At 37.9% G+C, this 17,174-nt stretch overlaps 1 protein-coding gene across 1 annotated transcript in view; it reads left to right on the top strand.

The window, feature by feature from the left end:
• The window catches only part of Acer3 (alkaline ceramidase 3), an 86,471-nt gene that overhangs the window by 41,345 nt on the left and 27,952 nt on the right, over nt 1–17,174 (top strand). The window contains exons 3-5 of the mRNA XM_090348465.1: nt 3,458–3,510; nt 10,549–10,601; nt 12,947–13,028. Of these exons, the coding sequence (XP_090204591.1) occupies nt 3,458–3,510; nt 10,549–10,601; nt 12,947–13,028 (188 nt within the window). The remainder of the gene's footprint in view (nt 1–3,457; nt 3,511–10,548; nt 10,602–12,946; nt 13,029–17,174) is intronic.

The raw sequence follows: 17,174 nt of genomic DNA on the forward strand, positions 1-17,174 counted from the left end.
GGAATGTTTGCATTCCTTCCCTGTATGTCATAGTTTTTCCTTTGGATCTGGGTATGGGTCAGCGTTATAAAACATTTTAAGAAGCTCACAGTAAGTCAGTATTTATACCCTACTTCATTTTGTTTTCAGTATTTTAAAGTGTCTGAGAGTGCTTGGATTAGAGAAGAAATGACCAAAGTGCTTCCTGAACTTACTGTAAGATGTGGAAAGTGGCTAGGTTTCCTCATCTGGTTCACATTAGGCATCCTGATTATTTCTTCTTGCTTCCTTTTCTTCCTGTTTCTTACAACTGCTTTCTTAGATTATAGACACAAAACCAGTTTTGTACTTGACTAGTTCTCTTCCTTTTCCTCTCTAGACTCTTATTTGCCAAACTCTATGTTTTTTCATGATCTCTACAATTTGCCTCTGTATTTTCTTAAGATCTTGGTTTGGTTTTTTTTTTGTTTTGTTTTTTACTTACTTGGATTTTTCATGGAATGAGGCACAATGAAATCTTGTTCTTAAGTAAAAGTTCTGTTCTTTTGAACACTCACTCAGCACAACTTTACACAATTTTTGAAATTTATCTTTGTTACTTCCAGGAAAGATACAATGCAGAGAAAGGTTTTAGAGCTAGATTGACTGTATTTCTTGTCTTATTTCTACTATTTATGCAACCACAGATAATTCTTTTTTTTTTTTTTTGCCAGTCCTGGGCTTGAGCTCAGGGCCTGAGCACTGTCCTTGGGTTTTTTTCTCAAGGCTAGAGCTCCACCACTTAGCTACAGCAGCACTTCTGGCTTTTTCTATGTATGTGGTATTGAGGAATCAAACCCAGCTCTTCATGTGTGCTAGACAAGTACTCTTTCACTAGGCCAAACTCCCCACCATGTTTGAATTTTTTTTTTTTGCCGTTCCTGGGCTTGAGCTCAGGGCCTGAGCACTGTCCTTGGACTTTCTAAAGGCTAGAGCTCCACCACCTAAGCCTCAGCACCACTTCCAGCTTTTTTCTATGTATGTGGTACCAAGGAATCGAACCCAGGTCTTCGTGCATGCTAGGCAAGCACTCTACACTAGGCCAAACTCCCGGCCCTGAAATTATTTCTAAGGAAAGAAGCTGAAAGGAATAAAGAGCAGAAAAATAAAGTTGATGTAGTGTTTACATAAGATTTCAGTAAGCAAAGACACAGGTTAGCAGCAAATAGGACTGGACAGTAGGTGTAAATAGATTCCTGGCAGAAAGAATGGGTGAGCATAGGATAGTATGAGCTCAGAAACAGAGGGAGAGGCTGTCCAGTGTTGCTGGATCACAGGTCACAGTGTCAGAAATGTGTGAAGCCTGATTATAGAGCTCTGTGCCTGCTTTTATAAACTAAGTAAGACAAAAGTAAGTTTCAGGAGTGGAATGTATATCAGTGGCAAACCCCCAGGAACCTATTTCCTGCAATTAGGCTTAACTCCTAGTAGTCCATTTAGCTGTGAACTCATCAATGGATGATGATGTTAGCACCCTCCTTATCTAATCACTTCTCAAGAGTGCCACTAGCTGAGGATCAGGCCTTCAGCATGTGATCTTGTAGAAGGACATTCCACACCCAAATTATAGTATTATGTAAATATATCTCAATAAAGATGGCTAGCAAACTAGCAAAAAAAATCAGTAGTTTGCTTTAAAAGAACAAAAGTATACTATTGTGTGAAGAAAGGTGTTATTCTAATACATCTCTGTATTCTATATCTATGCAAATGTCAGTTGCAGCAGAATATTTCTTCAAGAAATAAAATCAAGGAGTAAATCTAGTGCTACCTGCCCTGAAAGGAATTTGAAAACAGAGAAGGCCATAGGTTTTCCATCAGAGTACTATCTTATGTGTTACTCAGCTTGCAAATCAATTATAAAGATCTCTAAAACATCAGACTTTTGATGCTATGTCATTTTGTGTATGTTTGTTAGTACCAGGTCTTTAATTCAGGGCCTTATACTTTAACTCACTTCTTTTGCCACTTGTGCCATACCTCCACTCTGGTATTTTTTCTTGTTAACTGGAACTAAGTCTCTATTGGACTTTTCTACCCAGACTGGCCTGGAATTGTGATCTTTAAGGTCTCAGGCCCCTGAATAGCTAGAATTACAGGCATAAACCATTGGTGTCTGGATTAATGCTATACAATTTATAATAGCAAGAGAACATTTTTTAAATGTTTGGGTAAAAATATTCCTTGAGTGAGGCTTGATGAATTGGCTATTCTACTTTTAGAATAAATAATCTCACTTCACTTTCACTTTTTATAGTGATTTTTCTTGGATGGCCTCATATATAATATTTACCATGATTTTAATCCTCATTCCTATATATCCTTAAGTGATTAGTACCTCTACACTCATTCTTGCTTTCTTTGACAGCTTTCACAAGGGTCCCTCCCATGCTACTTTGACTTTCTTCAGTGTTTTTGCCTATCTCCTCCAGTAGACTATATGCTTCATTAAGAAGAATAGTTGAATCTTATCTTTCTACTCCTCAATCTATAACTGAACTTAGCAAATAGGAAATACTTAGTAGACGTTGAACTAAACCTAATCAGAAAAGAAAACATATTACTAGGTATAATTAGGTGTTTAAAAAGTGAAACACAAGGCCGGGAGTTTGGCCTAGTGGTTAAAGTGCTTGCCTAGCATGCATGAAGACCCAGGTTTGATTCCTTGGTACCACATACATAGAAAAAAGCCAGAAGTGGTGCTGAGGCTCAAGTGGTACAGCTCTAGTCTTGAGAAAGTCCAAGGACAGTGTGCAGGCCCTGAGCTCAAGCCCAGGACTGGCAAAAAAAAAAAAAAAGTGAAACACAAGACTTATTAAAAATAGACCTTAAAGTTTCATTTTGTTAAAAACACCTAATTCAATACTAAATTTTTATTAGTCACTGAGTTTGTTGTAAGCACTGAAAATGCTTGTTGTAGAAACAGTAACTCTCCTTTTAGTCATTTCTGATAACTAAATGCAGTACCATTAACAGGCTTGGGAACACCACTGGGTTCTCTTAGTAAGCATACCATTGTTTGGATCACTAGCATAGGGAGTGCTAAAGAGTAGCTGACTAGCGATACACATTTAAGCTTTTCCTGTGCGCCCAGTAATATAGTTAACAGCAATGACAGGATATTGTTAGTCTAATTTCCTATCTAGTGGGAGGAACGTAAGAAAACATATAATGTTGGCTGGGAAAGTGCAAGGTGCTAAGTTCAAACTCCATACCTACCCAGAAAGAAAAAGAAAACTTCTAATGTGCTTGTTTCCATCTATATCAAAGTCTGAATTACAGAACTTACCCATCATTAGCTGTATCATTCTATAAGATTTTAAAAACTTTGTTTCCCTAAAACTTAGTGCTTTCATACATTATTGTCTCCTCAGGTCACTCAGTCCACCGCCAAAGAATTTAATGCTAATTGTTTTTTATTTGTTTGTTTTAATTTCAGTGGTAGGAATGGGATCCTGGTGCTTCCACATGACTCTGAAATATGAAATGCAGGTTAGTAATGACACAATTGATTATTCCTCAAATACTAGACATGTTTCAGATGTGAGAAAAGAACACACACAACTAAAGGGTAAAGTGATGGGGTGGGATTTGTAATCTCTGGAATGTCCTTCATTTCAAAGGGCCCAGACAGACTAAGTAAAGAAGCAGGCAGATAAATTATCATCCATAAAAGAATGAAAGCAGTGTAACTTTTTAATAGCTCTGTTTAGTTATATACAATTAAAGAGAATTAAAGCTGGGAATGTGGCTTAGTGGTACAGTGCTTACCTAGCATGTATGAATCCCTGGGTCCAATTCTTCAGTATCAAATACATAGAAAAAAAACCAGAAATGGCCCTGTGGTTCAAGTAGTAAGTAGAGTGCTAGCCTTGAGCAAAAGAAGCTCAGGGACAGTGCCCAGGCCCTGAGTTCAAGCCCCAGGATTGGGAAGAGGAAGAAGAAGAAGAAGAGAGGAAGAAGAAGAAGAAGAAGAAGAAGAAGAAGAAGAAGAAGAAGAAGAAGAAGAAGAAGAAGAGGAAGAGGGAGGAGGAGAAGAAGAGAGGAAGAAGAAGAAGAAGAAGAAGAAGAAGAAGAAGAAGAAGAAGAAGAAGAAGAAGAAGAAGAAGAAGAAGAAGAAGAAGAAGAGAGGAGGAAGAGGAGGAAGAAGAGGAGGGGGAGGAGGAAGAAGAAAAAGAAAAAGAGAAAGAAAGAAAGAACATAGATATTCAAAAGACTGAGAACTGAACAAATTACAAATTACAGATGAACTTCCTTGAACTTGCTTTCACTGGTTTCTCCCCTTTGTTTTTGCTTTTCTTCCTTTTCTTTCCTCTAAAATTTTTAATACTTTAAGACTTTAAAAATAATCATGTTTGGGGGGGCCAGGAGTTTGGCCTAGTGGTAAAGTGCTTGCCTAGCATGCATGAAGATCCAGGTTCGATTCCTTGGTACCCCACATACATAGCAAAAAGCCAGAAGTGGTGCTGAGGCTCAAGTGGTAGAGTGCTAGCCTTGAGAAAGTCCAAGGACAGTGCTCAGGCTCTGAACTCAAGCCCAGGACTGGCAAAAAAAAAATAATAATAATCATGTTTGGGGCACAGGAATTTGGCCTAGTGGTAGAGTACTTGCCTAGCATGAATGAAGACCCAGGTCCGATTCCTTGATACCACATACATAGAAAAAAGCTGCAAGTGGTGCTGAGGCTCAAGTGGTAGAGCTCTAGCCTTGAGAAAGTCCAAGGACAGTGCCCAGGCCCAGAACTCAAGCCCAGGACTGACAATAATAATAATAATAATAATAATAATAATAATAATAATAATAATAGGCCAGGAGTTTGGCCTAGTGGTACAGTGCTTGCCTACCATGCACAAAGACCCTGGTTCAATTCCTCCGTACCATATACACAGAAAAAAATGCCAGAAGTGGTGCTGTGGCTCAAATGGTAGAGCTCTAGCCTTGAGAAAACCCAAGGACAAAGCTCAGGCTCTGAGCCCAAGCCTGGTTCCATATATATATATATATATATATATATAATAATCATGTTTAGATTGTTTTAGGCTCTTACTTTTTTTTTGGTCAGGGTAATGTATAGAGGGGTTACAGTTAGATTCACCAGGTAGTAGGTGAATTACTTCTTACACATTGATACCCCATCATGTTTTTGTCCCCATTTTCCTCCTAGACTCTTATTTTTATGAGGTGGTTAGATTAAAGGAAGATCTATGTAGTTGAAAATGTACACTCCCAAAATTTGAGCCAAATGATTTTCAAACTGTTTTCAGATGATTTTCATACTGAAGGGCAAAGCCTACAAATATTGCTTATTTTGAAAATATAAAAGGAAACAGCTAGGGCTGGGAGTGTAGCCCAGTGGTAGAGTGCTCACCTAGCATGCACAAATCCCTGGGTTCAATTCCCAGAAACTGCATACACAGAAAAAGCTAGTACTGGTGCTGTGGCTCAAGTGGCAGAGTGCTAGCCTTGAGCAAAAAGTGTCCAAGGACGGTGCCCAGACTCTGAGTTCAAGCCCTAGGACTGGGGGGAAAAAAAGGAAGTAACAGTATCTACTTCTTCACTCTACTTTTAGTCTTTCTAAGCACTGTCGCAGGAGTTGAACCATTATTAGCCTTGTAAGAAATACTAAGTTTATTTATTATTTTTAAAGCAGTGTTTTTTTCTTTCTGCTTGCTGATGGGTGAGACAGTTTTACTCTGGGTACGTTTTACTTTGTTCCGTTTTACTTTGATTGAAGTATTTGAGTTAAATGCTCATTTTGCTAATGAATAGGCTAGCCATTAGCAGATTTGTTTTATCTGCTATTAATTGCTATTAAACAAATTTTCATCTAGAGAGTTAGCTGGTGTGCTTAATTTTTCCATATCCCAGCTACAGATAGGGACCTTGGGCTGGAGTGTGGTGTGGTGGTAGAATGCTTGCCTACATAGACCAAGCTCTGAGTTCGATTCCTTGGTACCACATACACAGAAAAAGCCGGAAATGGTGCTGTGACTCCAGTGGCAGAGTGCTAGCCTTGAGAAAGCTCAATGACAGGGCCCAGGCCCTGAGTTCAAGCCCCAGGATTGGCAAAAAAAAAAAAAGATTTAGCCTAAAATGTTGTTATAACTTCATTTTTTCCTGTCCTTTAATTAAACCATACAATAGTCTAACCTTAAAATGAAGTTGATGTCCTTTAGATCATTAGTCCCAAAGAAACATGGAAACAGGGAAGTAATGCTGTGGTTCAAAGTGGTAGAGCGCTAGTCTTGACCAGAAAAGTTTATGAATAGCACTTATACCCTGAGTTCAAGCCCTATGATGGAACCAAAACCAAAACCAAAAACCATGAAGCAGCTATTCCCCCTCCCCACCATTGAAATATTTTTAAATATTTAAAATGAGCTTTATAGATTTGTAATACACTAAATATACTTAATGTCAGCTAATGTGAGTTCTTAAAAGTGTCACTGAGTGTTTGATTATATAGGAAAAACAGTGATTTTGAGAATAACATAGCTATGTCATTGCTTATCTCTTGGTAAAAATTCAAAAAAATCTGTGTCTACAATATTGAGTTTAAGATTTAGAAAAACAAGAATTGTTAAATAAATTGCATCTATTCTTGTTGATGTAGAATATGAAGTGTTAGTAATGCAAATATCACTATTTCTTCTCTACTGACAAGTCTGGTTTATCCCAGCTCATTTTCTAGCATGGTGGGGAATGACTTTGACAGGTTGATGACTTTTCAAGATAACAGAAATATTCAGGTCTTCCACCCACTGGGCCACCTCTAATATTTAGATGTAAGTGATATTCCAAGAAATGCTCTTAATAGACTTGAGTGTTACATCATTTCATTTTAAAAGGAAATAACTAGGGTTACTGAGTAGGATTACAGTAACTAGGATTACTGAGCACCTGTGTAACTAGGGTTACAGGTGTGAACCACCAGTGCCTACCTAGCATTAATCATTTTTCAGAGGTAGCTAACAATTCAGTCTTACTTTGTCTTTCTAAGTGAACTAATCCAAGAGCGGACTCTTACAATATTTTTGAACCAGACTACTCCTCTGTACACTAGAGGCTACAGAATATATCCTGCTTACCCTAGATTGCCTTACCCCCCAAAATCACAGTAAATGCCTTTACCCTTATTTTCCCTTTGGTCCTTGTACCTTCTGATAATACTAGTACTTCCCTATATAGTCTTCTGTAGTGTGGCACTGTATAACCCCGCTTGGGAACTGTAACTATCTTTTCAATGGAAATTGCCATTTCATCTGTTGGCCTCGATCTGAATAATAACAAAACCAACATTTAAAATCATATCCTCACCACCATAAACATTTTCAATGGCTTTACCACTCTTTTTCTCTCTCTTTTTGGTAGTACTGAGGTTTTGAACTTGTTAGGTAGGTGCTCTACCACTTGAGCCATACCTCCAGAGGATCTTTTGTTGTTTTCATTACTTTCTCACTAGGGTCTTACATTTATGACCAATTTAACTTGGATTGTGATCCTCCTGTTTATGCTTCCCACATAGCTAGGATATTAGGCATGAGCCCCTGTACTGCACCTTTTTATTGGTTGAGATAAGGTCTGATGAACTTTTTGCTCTAGCATTACACCTCAGTTCCCCTGATAGCTACCTACTGAGTAGTTAGGAATACAAGTGTGAACCACTTGAAGCCAGCCATCATTAAGAAAAAAATTTAGCTGGGACTGAGAGTTTGGCCTAGTGGTAGACTGCTTGCCTAGCATGCATGAAGACCTGGGTTCAATTCCTCAGTACCACATACATAGAAAAAGCTAGAAGTGGTGCTGTGGCTCAAGTGGTAGAGCTCTAGCCTTGAGAAAACCCAAGGACAGTGCTTAGGCCCTAAGCCCAAGCCCAGAACTGGCAAAAAAGAAAAAATTTAGCTGGGCGTGTTGGCTCACACCTGTAATCCTAGCTACTCAGGAGGCTGAGATCAAGGTTCAAAGCCAGCCCGGGCACTAAAGGACCTGAGACTCTTATCTCCAGTTAACCTCTAGAAAATGGGAAATGGGGCTTGGCTCAAGGGTAGGGTTGTAACCTTGAGCTGAAGAGCTCAGGGACAGCACCCAGGCTGAGTTCAAGCCCTATGACCCACAAAAAGAAAAAGAAAGAAAAGGAAAAAAAATTAAGAAACCTTTTTTTTTTTTGCCTAAAACATTTTCCTGCTCTGTTTGTTTCTTAGCCCCCTCTTGTTTTATATTTCTTCTGTCAGTAACTAAACTTCAAAGACATGGGGCTCTTTTTCAGTTACTCAAACTCCCTTCCTGTCATAGAACATTTCCATATGCTATTCCATCTTTTAAAGCTTCTTGTCTTACTTCCAGTGCCTTTTTAAATCCCATGTACATATATTTCAGGTCTCATTTTTGTGTCATTGTATTATAAAGATTTTGTAAAACCTTTTCTTGCCCGTCCTGAGTCTTGAATTTGGGGCCTAGGCACTGTCCCTGATCTGCTTCTGCTCAAGGCTAGTGCTCTACCGCTTGAGTCACAACAAAACTTCTAGACTTTCCTGATTGGTTTATTATAGATGAAAGTCTCACAGACTTTCCTGCCCAGGCTGGCTGCTAACTGTGATCCCCTGAGTGGGTAGAATTACAGGTATGAGCCACCAGTGCACATCTTTAAAACCATTTTTTATGATCATAATATCCTTCATAGTACTTTTCATAAGTATAATTAAATTCTCATTCATACAATTAACTGTTTAGGGTGTCTTTCTCCTATTCTACAATGTTAATCACCATGAGAACAAGAACTGTAGTGAAGGAGTGACATTGTCCAAAAAGAAATGTACTTATTACCTGACTATAACCCCTCTGTTTGTCACCTGTATAATAACTAAAAAACAACAACTTTTTATCTCTATCACATAGGTGCTGCTTAATAATTTAGTCAACTGAATAAAAGAATGATAGGAGCCGGGTACGGTGACTCATGCCTGTAATCCTAGATACTCAAGAGGCTGAGATCTGAGGATCACAGTTCAAAGCCAGCCCAGGAACTAAAGACCAAGAGACTCTTATCTCCAACCAATCACTAGAAAAGGGGAAGTGGGGCTATGGCTCAAAGGGTGAGGTAGTAGCCTTGAGCTCAAGAGCTCAGGAACAGCACCCAGGCCCAGAGTTCAAGCCACATGACCCACAAATATAAAAAGAGTGATAGAAGTTAATTCAGCTCCTTTCATGGACTGAGTGGATAGTCTGTGACATAACTCTGAGAAAGTGGATTTTTTCATGTCCTGTCCTCTAAATGTGTTGCTAGAAAGACTGTAGAAATGGGCTGTGGAGCCTGGTGCAGTGGCTTATGCCTGTTATCCTAACTACTCAGGAGGCTAAGATCTGAGGATCAGAGTTTGAAGCTAGCCCTGGCAGGAAAGTCCATAAGACTCTCTTCTCCAATTAACTACAAAAGAAAAAAAATGGAAGTGGAGATATGACTCACAAGGTAGAGCCTTGGGCAGAAAAGTGCAGGCGCGCGTGCGCGCGCACACACACACACACACACACACACACACACACACACACACATCTACAATACTTTCCTTAGTGTTCAGCATGCAGTTTAGTACATAAAGGCTATAGTTACTATTATTATTGTTGTTGTTGTTGTTGTGCTGGTAATAAATATTGTAGAGACGTAGGTTACTTGGGTTAATAAATTTGTTTCTGTGGCCATTAATATTTTTATTTGTGTTAGTAAATATTTTTGTTCAAGTTATATAGGAAGGAAGGAAATGCAAAAGACTTCTGATAGGACCTACAGATATGTAGGTAGTGGTCACTATTCTTTCCTAGAAGAATAATATAGTTTGTGATAGCAAATGGTATGAGCAGCATGATTACAAAGCCCCGCTGCGGGAATGAGTGAGTTCGGTATGCTACTTAGGGTATTCATTAGAACAGATAGATAACCTATTTATTTAAATGCAACCTGTTATACATACACACTCAGTAAATTAACTAATGGTAAATATATAAAAGTATATCAGGTATAAAGGTATTGTGTTTCAAGCCTAAGTTGACCAAAAAAAAAGTTAGCAGAACCTCATCTCAACAAACAATTTGTGTATGCTAGCTCATACCTCTGATCTTACTATGTGGGAGATGCAGGTGGGAGTACAGAGGCTGGCTCCCGGTAAAAAAAAATCATTGAGACCCTATCTGAAAATTAACTAGAGCTAAAAAGGGCTTGAGGGTATCATTGAAATGGTAGGGTGGCCACTGAGCAAGCAGGAGGTGCTTAGTTCAAACTTCACTACTACCAAGAACTTTAGTAATTCTATAGAATTAGTAGAAGAAATTAAATAGTAATGGATCATCTTTGTTTTCTTCTTTTGAGCTGGTAACTGAATGCAATACTGAACATATACTGTACCATTAAGCTATACCCCCACCCCAAGAGATGTCAGTCTTAAGTCATTCTAGTATTTTAGCATTCTGATATTTTATTTTGGTGTCTATAATTGGAGCTTTATCATATTAAAATGTTTTTTTTTGTTTCATATATAGCTGTTGGATGAACTCCCAATGATTTATAGCTGCTGCGTATTTGTGTACTGCATGTAAGTACTTAAATTTAACTTAGTTATTTAATATATATGTATATAGATGTATAGATGTATATATATATATATTTTTTTTTTTTTGCCAGTCCTAGGCTTGAACTCAGGGCCTGAGCACTCTACCACTAGGCCAAACTCCCGGCCCCTTAATTAGAATCTTAATGTAGCTTAAATTGTGTAATTTGCCTTTCTTTGAGTGAAGAATATGTTATTATGCCATAAAGTATTGAAGTAGTTTCCCAGTAGTGTAGACAGTTTCTTAACAGAAATTTAGCAATTAAGCTATGTCTCTTGCCCATTTTTGGAGATGGATTCTAGTGAATTTTTCTGTCCAGGTTGGCCACAAATCATGATCCCCTAAATCCCAGCCTCCTGAATAGCTAGGGTTATAGGCATGAGCCACTGTCATCTAGCCAATACAATGTTTTTGAGTTTCACTTATGTTATTAGTATACTAGTACATTCTCTTTTTAATAGTAGCAGTCTGTTATACAAATGTACCATTCACCAAAGATGGACATTAAGATTGTGGCCAATTTGGTGCTACTTTGAGTAAAGTGACTATGTACAGGTACGTACAAGTCTTTTATGTGAATATATGTCTTTTGTTTTGTTTTGTTTTGCATTTGCCAGTCATGGGGTTTGAACTCAAGGCCAGGGTATTGTCCCTGAGCTAGCACTCTACCACTTCAGCCACAGGACCACTGCTGGCTTTTCTGTTTACGTGGTACTAAGCAGTGGAACCCAAGGCTTCATGCATGCTAGGCAAGGACTCTACCATTAAGCCACATTCTTATCCCAATATATATTTTCATTTCTCTTGGGTAAGCACCTAGAAATGGCATTGTTGATTATATGATGAGTATATATGTGACTATATAGGAAACTACCAGCCATTGTCCTATTGTTGGTTATATCATATTTATTTCTATGAACAATATCAAAGTCACATTTACACCATATTTTCCTGACACTTGGTATTAATTATTGATCAGTTTTACTTCAGTCATTCCAGGGAAGATTGAATACACCTCTGTGGTGTTTCAATATACACCTCTCTTAATGACTAACGACATGGTCCATCTTTTTACTTGCTACTGGGTCATTTCTATATTATCTTCAAATATTTTGCCCCATCACCTTTCTTTTGTAAAGAGTTTCGAGCTTTTTTTAAATTCTTTTAACCTTATAAATTTTTTGTATATTTTGGGTTCAATAACACAAAATAAACAGAAATAAAAATTTGTATTTCATCCAGGCACTGGTGACTTACACCTATAATCCTACCTATTCTATGGGTCATGGTTAGAAGCCCGAAGTCTATAAGGCTCTTATCTCCAGTCTGTTCTATTGATTTCTGTGTCAGTACCATTCTGTCTTGCTCTTATAGTACTGTTGTAAATACTGTAGTCAAACAGAATAAGTCTTTCAGTTTTGTTATCAGTATAACTTTGGAAATTTTAAGCCTTTTGGCATTTTTACATAATTTAGATAATTTTAGATAAATTTTACATAAATTTGTCAATTTCTACCCCCCCAAAAAGTCTGCTAGTGTTGAATGTGATTAGGATTAGAGGTGTGGCTTAAGCGGTATGCACTAAATTCAGGCCTCCATACTGCCAAAAAAATTTTTATTGTAATGACAATGACTCTAAACTAAACACTTGATATCTTAACACTAGCAAGTCTTTTAAACCTTAAGCGTGGCATAATTCTTGCATTTATTTAGATTGTCACTAATTTCTCAGTTCTTTTTTGTTTTCAATGCATAGACCTTGCTAACTTTAATTCTATATTTTGTATTATTTGGGGTACAATTTTAAATAGAGCCAACATTTTAAATTATATTTTACTATTTGCCTTGATTGATTGATTCCTTGCTAGTCCTGGGGCTTGAACTTAGGGCTTAGGTGCTGACCCTGAGCTCTTTTGCTCAAGTCTGGCAATCTACCATTTGAGCTACCACTTCCAGATAATAGTCTCGAGGACTTTTTTGCCTAGTCTAGCTTCCAACAGTGATTTTTTTCATCTTAGCCTCCTGAGTAGCTAGGATTACAAGTATAATAAGCCACTGGTGCCTGGCTTATATTTTCTTTTTGAACGACTTAGGTATCAGCATAAGTTAGCTTCGGACTCTCCAGCTTTCAGGAGGCAGCCCACTGTTCCAGCTTCAGCCTTCTGGAGCCTGTAGGCAGGGCAGGACTTCAAGGAGAAGAAGAGTAGGTGGGAAGAAATGTTAAGTAATAAGCAGATCACCCAGTCTGTGGCAAGTAGTAAAGCAGAATTCTGTTAAGTTCCTTCTCATCTGTTCTAAAGAAAACTTCTCTTGTCTTTTTTTTTTTAAGGTTTGAATGTTTCAAGATGAAGAATTCAGTAAACTACCATCTGCTTTTTACCTTAGTTCTGTTCAGTTTAATAGTAACCACAGTAAGTTATATTTTGTCTAACAGATTAAGTGAATTTTCCTGTTATGAAGTTTTGCACATTTTGGTTCTAATGTTTACTTTCAGCTGCTCAAACTGAAATGTTTCTGTCCAAAAGTGGAATTTCATTTTCAGATATTGCTCTTTAATTTCCCATTCAAGCATCACTCTCTGTAAAAAGAAGAGATTAAAAAGAGAATATTTATTGGCAGTGAAAAATAGTTAATTTTCCTCATGGATGTATATAGCATCTCCTACTTGCTAAAAACAAAAGAAAAAGAGAGAAAGATTAGCTGTATCCCATTGGCCCTGTGTGACTGTTTTACCGGCCAGCCTTTTCCTAGTAAGTTAAGATAGCCCATCATCTCATCCTACCCTATGTTTTTTATCAAATGAGTCACATTTTATGTTAAGAAAATATTAATCTCAACAAACACTGAAAACCTCCATCCTAGGCACTGGAAATACAAAGATAATCAAGACATAGTTGCTATCCATGAAGAGTTAATTGTTATTTATTTATTTATTTTGGTGGAAAGTTAAAGGAAGAAAATTGAGAGTTGAAGCCTATACTGTACTCTATAAGGAGAACTGAGGGCCCCCCTCCCGAAAAAGATACAAAAATTTCATTGCACTCTTGCCTAGGGACCTGATAAACGCCTTGTCAGCAGTGGAAATCTAACTCTAGAGTGACTCCTTTATGAAGCTTTCCATGACCTACTAAACCTTTTTTCCTAATGGCTGGTACTCTACAACTTGAGTTATATTTTCAATTCCAGCATTTTGCTAGTTATTTTGAGATAATAGTGTCGCATAGTGTTGTTTTCCTGATCTGACTTTGACTTAGGATCCTCAGCCTCTGAGGAACTAGAATTGAAGGTGTAAGCCGCTGGCACTTGGCTGAACTGTTGTTTGTTTTGTTTTGCCAGTCCTGAGGCTTCAACTTAGAGCCTCGGCATTGTCCCTGAGCTTCTTTTGTTCAAGGCTAGCACTCTACCATTTGAGCCACAGCACCACTTCTGGCTTTTTCTGTTTATGTGGTACTGAGGAATCAAACCCAGGGCTTCATGCATGCTAGGCGAGTACTAAGCTACATTCTCAGCCTTGAACTGGTTATTTTTGAGACAGGATTTCACTTTCTGCTTCAGCATGTACTTGGACCATAGTCCTTATATTTTTCACTTTGCATCATAGTTGAGATGATAGATACACACTACCTACCCATATATTAGTTGAGAAGTGATCTTACAAACTTTCTGCACAGACTTCCTTGATCTGCATTCATCCTAATCTCAGCCTCCCACACAGGTAGGTGTGAGCCACTGGTGGCCAGCTAAGTGTTTGAGATTCTATCCTCAAGGCAATATGGATTCATTAGTTGATTTAAAATTGGTATGTGTGTGTGAGGGGAGCATAGTCAGGTATGTTTTAGACAGATTACTCTGATTATCAAGCATGGATTAAAAGAATGTGGTAGCTACACTTGGGGACTTTTCATATACTTCTGTAAGATATAAGACTCAAGACTAAATTCTTACAACTTTGAAGCTGAAAATATATAAATGTCAATCTGTAGTAGATGTGACCCATGAATAAAGAGGGTGGGGGTAGAGGAAGGAAGGAAAAAATGGTTTCACAGTTTGTGGCCTAGTGGTTGCCATACACACAATATCTTTTTTAAAAAAAGAAATTAACCTTGATTTTTCATATTTCAAATGACATATTTAACAAGCAAGTATTCAAGAAGGGAATCTCTATATACAATCACTGGCACTTAGATTTTAGAACATAATTAAAATTAGGCTGAGGATTTATATGTCATAGATACATATTAATCTATGTAATTAATCTTTATGTCTATGTAGTTGTGTTTATATTTCCAATACCTTGTCCTTAGCATTGGGTATGCAAATATTGAGTCATCACTCTTGTACTGTGTGGATCTAATAGCCACATATTAAGGATACCATGCACCTTTTGTTCCTTTGGTCTTGACTTGTCTCACTCATCATGATTCACTCTAGATTCATTCACTTCCCTGCGAACGCCATTATTTTATCTTGTCTGTTGGCTATGTAGAATTACATTGTGTATATATACATAAATATATCACATTTTTTGTATCCTGTAGATACTGGATATTAAGCATTTGTCTGATCTATTGTAAATATCTTTTCCCAGTTGGCTGGCAGTCTTTTTACTTTAGCAGCTCTGCTTTTATCTGTGCAGAAACGTTTTATTTTTAGGTAGTCCCATTTATCGAGTCTCTCTCCAATTTGTTGTGACCCTGGGATTCTGATCAGGAAGCTTTTGCCTATGCCTATGAATTCCAGTGTCTCTCCAACTCTATCGTGTAGCAATTTCAAGGTTTCTGGTCTGACGTTGAGGTCTTTGATCCATTTTGAGTTAATGCTTGTGCATGGTAAAGGGCTAGGGTCAATTTTTAGTTTTCTGCATGTGGCTGCCCAGTTTTGCCAGCACCAATAATTGAATAGGCTGTGTTTGTTCCACTGTATATCTTTGGCTCCTTTGTCAAATACAAGTTGACTATAGGTATGTGGTTTTATTTCTGGATCTTTTATTCTGTTCCATTGATTTTCTGGTCTGTTTTTGTGCCAGTGCTATGCACTGCTCTATAGTAGAGTCTGGTACTGTAATACAACCTGCATTGCTCTTTTTGCATAGAATTGTTTTGGCTATTCTAGGTCTTTTCTTATTCCATATGAACCTTTGGATTATATCTTATATTTCAGTAAAGAATGTCTTTGGATTTTGATGGGGATTACATTGAATTTGTATATCAATTTTGGCAGTATGGCCATTTTCACTGTGTTAGTTCTCCCTACCCATGAGCATGGGATGGCTTTCCATTTCCTGGTGTCCCCTTTAATTTCTTTTGTTAGGGTTTTATAGTTTTAATTAAATGATTCCTTTACATCTTTCATTAAGTTAATTCCTAAGTATTTTATTCTTTTGGAGGCTATTGCAAATGGGATCATTTTCTTGATTTTGCCTTCTGTTTGCATACACACAATATCTTAAATGTGATAGGAATCCTGAAAGGTGAGCAGCTTTTGAAGGAATGGTAGGTTTGTAGCATGGCATAGCAGTCGATAAATTAGGTTAAATTAGTAAGGTATATTCGGTTTGATGTGCCCAATATTAATGTCACCATGCAAGCTGCTCTAAAGATGCAGGTTATGAATTGACCAGGCTATAGGTCGTACTAGAAATGTAGAGATAGGCGGAATGCCACAGAAATAACATAGACCTGCCAGATGCAGTGGCTCACACCTGTAATCCTAGCTACTCAGGAGGCAGAGATGTGAGAATCAAGGTTCAAAGCCAGCGTGGGCACAAAAGAACCTGAGACTCTTATCTCCAATTAACCTCTAGAAAACAGGAAGTGGAGCTTGGCTCAAGGGTAGGGTGGTAGCCTTGAGCTGAAGAGCTCAAGGACAGTGCCCAGGCAGAGTTCAAACCCCATGACCCACAAAAAAAAAAAAAAAAACATAGACCATTAAAATGACTAAGACATAACCTTACGGAATAAAGACACTGAAGGACTGATGCAAGAAATGAGCCAGCAAAAAAGACTGAGAGCAAGAAATCTGAGTTACAGAAAAGTGAACATAACTTGAGGAATAAAAAATGTCCAAGAAGTAGAAAGTATAGTATTAGTTGCATCTGAATGGATGAAGACAGGATTGAAGAGTGAGAGCTGAATAAAAGAAATGTTTCAGGGGCCAGGAGTTTGGCCTAGTGGTAGAGTACTTGCCTAGAATGCATGAAGATCCGGGTTCAGTTTCTCAGTACCACATATATAGAAAAGCCAGAAGTGGTGCTGTGGCTCAAGTAGTAGAGCTCTAGCCTCGAGGAAAACCCAAGGACAGTGCTCAGGCCCTGAGTTCAGTCCCTAGGAATGGCAACAACAACAAAAAAATCAATTTTAAGACAGGCAGAAGATGATTCCAACTAGTTGAGATGTTAAATAGGAGCTTTATAAAGTACACATACATACTATTTTCTTGAGTTTCCATGTATGGCATTAGAGCCTAAAATTAGGATTTCTGTGAAATGAATATTTCTAGGTAAGTGAGTAGTTTAGAAACAGAAGACACTATAAAAATTTGAGGGCCAGGAGTGTAGC

This window comes from Megascapheus bottae, chromosome 16, assembly GCF_031878675.1.
Source record: "Megascapheus bottae isolate mThoBot1 chromosome 16, mThoBot2.hap1, whole genome shotgun sequence".
NCBI lineage: Eukaryota > Metazoa > Chordata > Mammalia > Rodentia > Geomyidae > Megascapheus > Megascapheus bottae.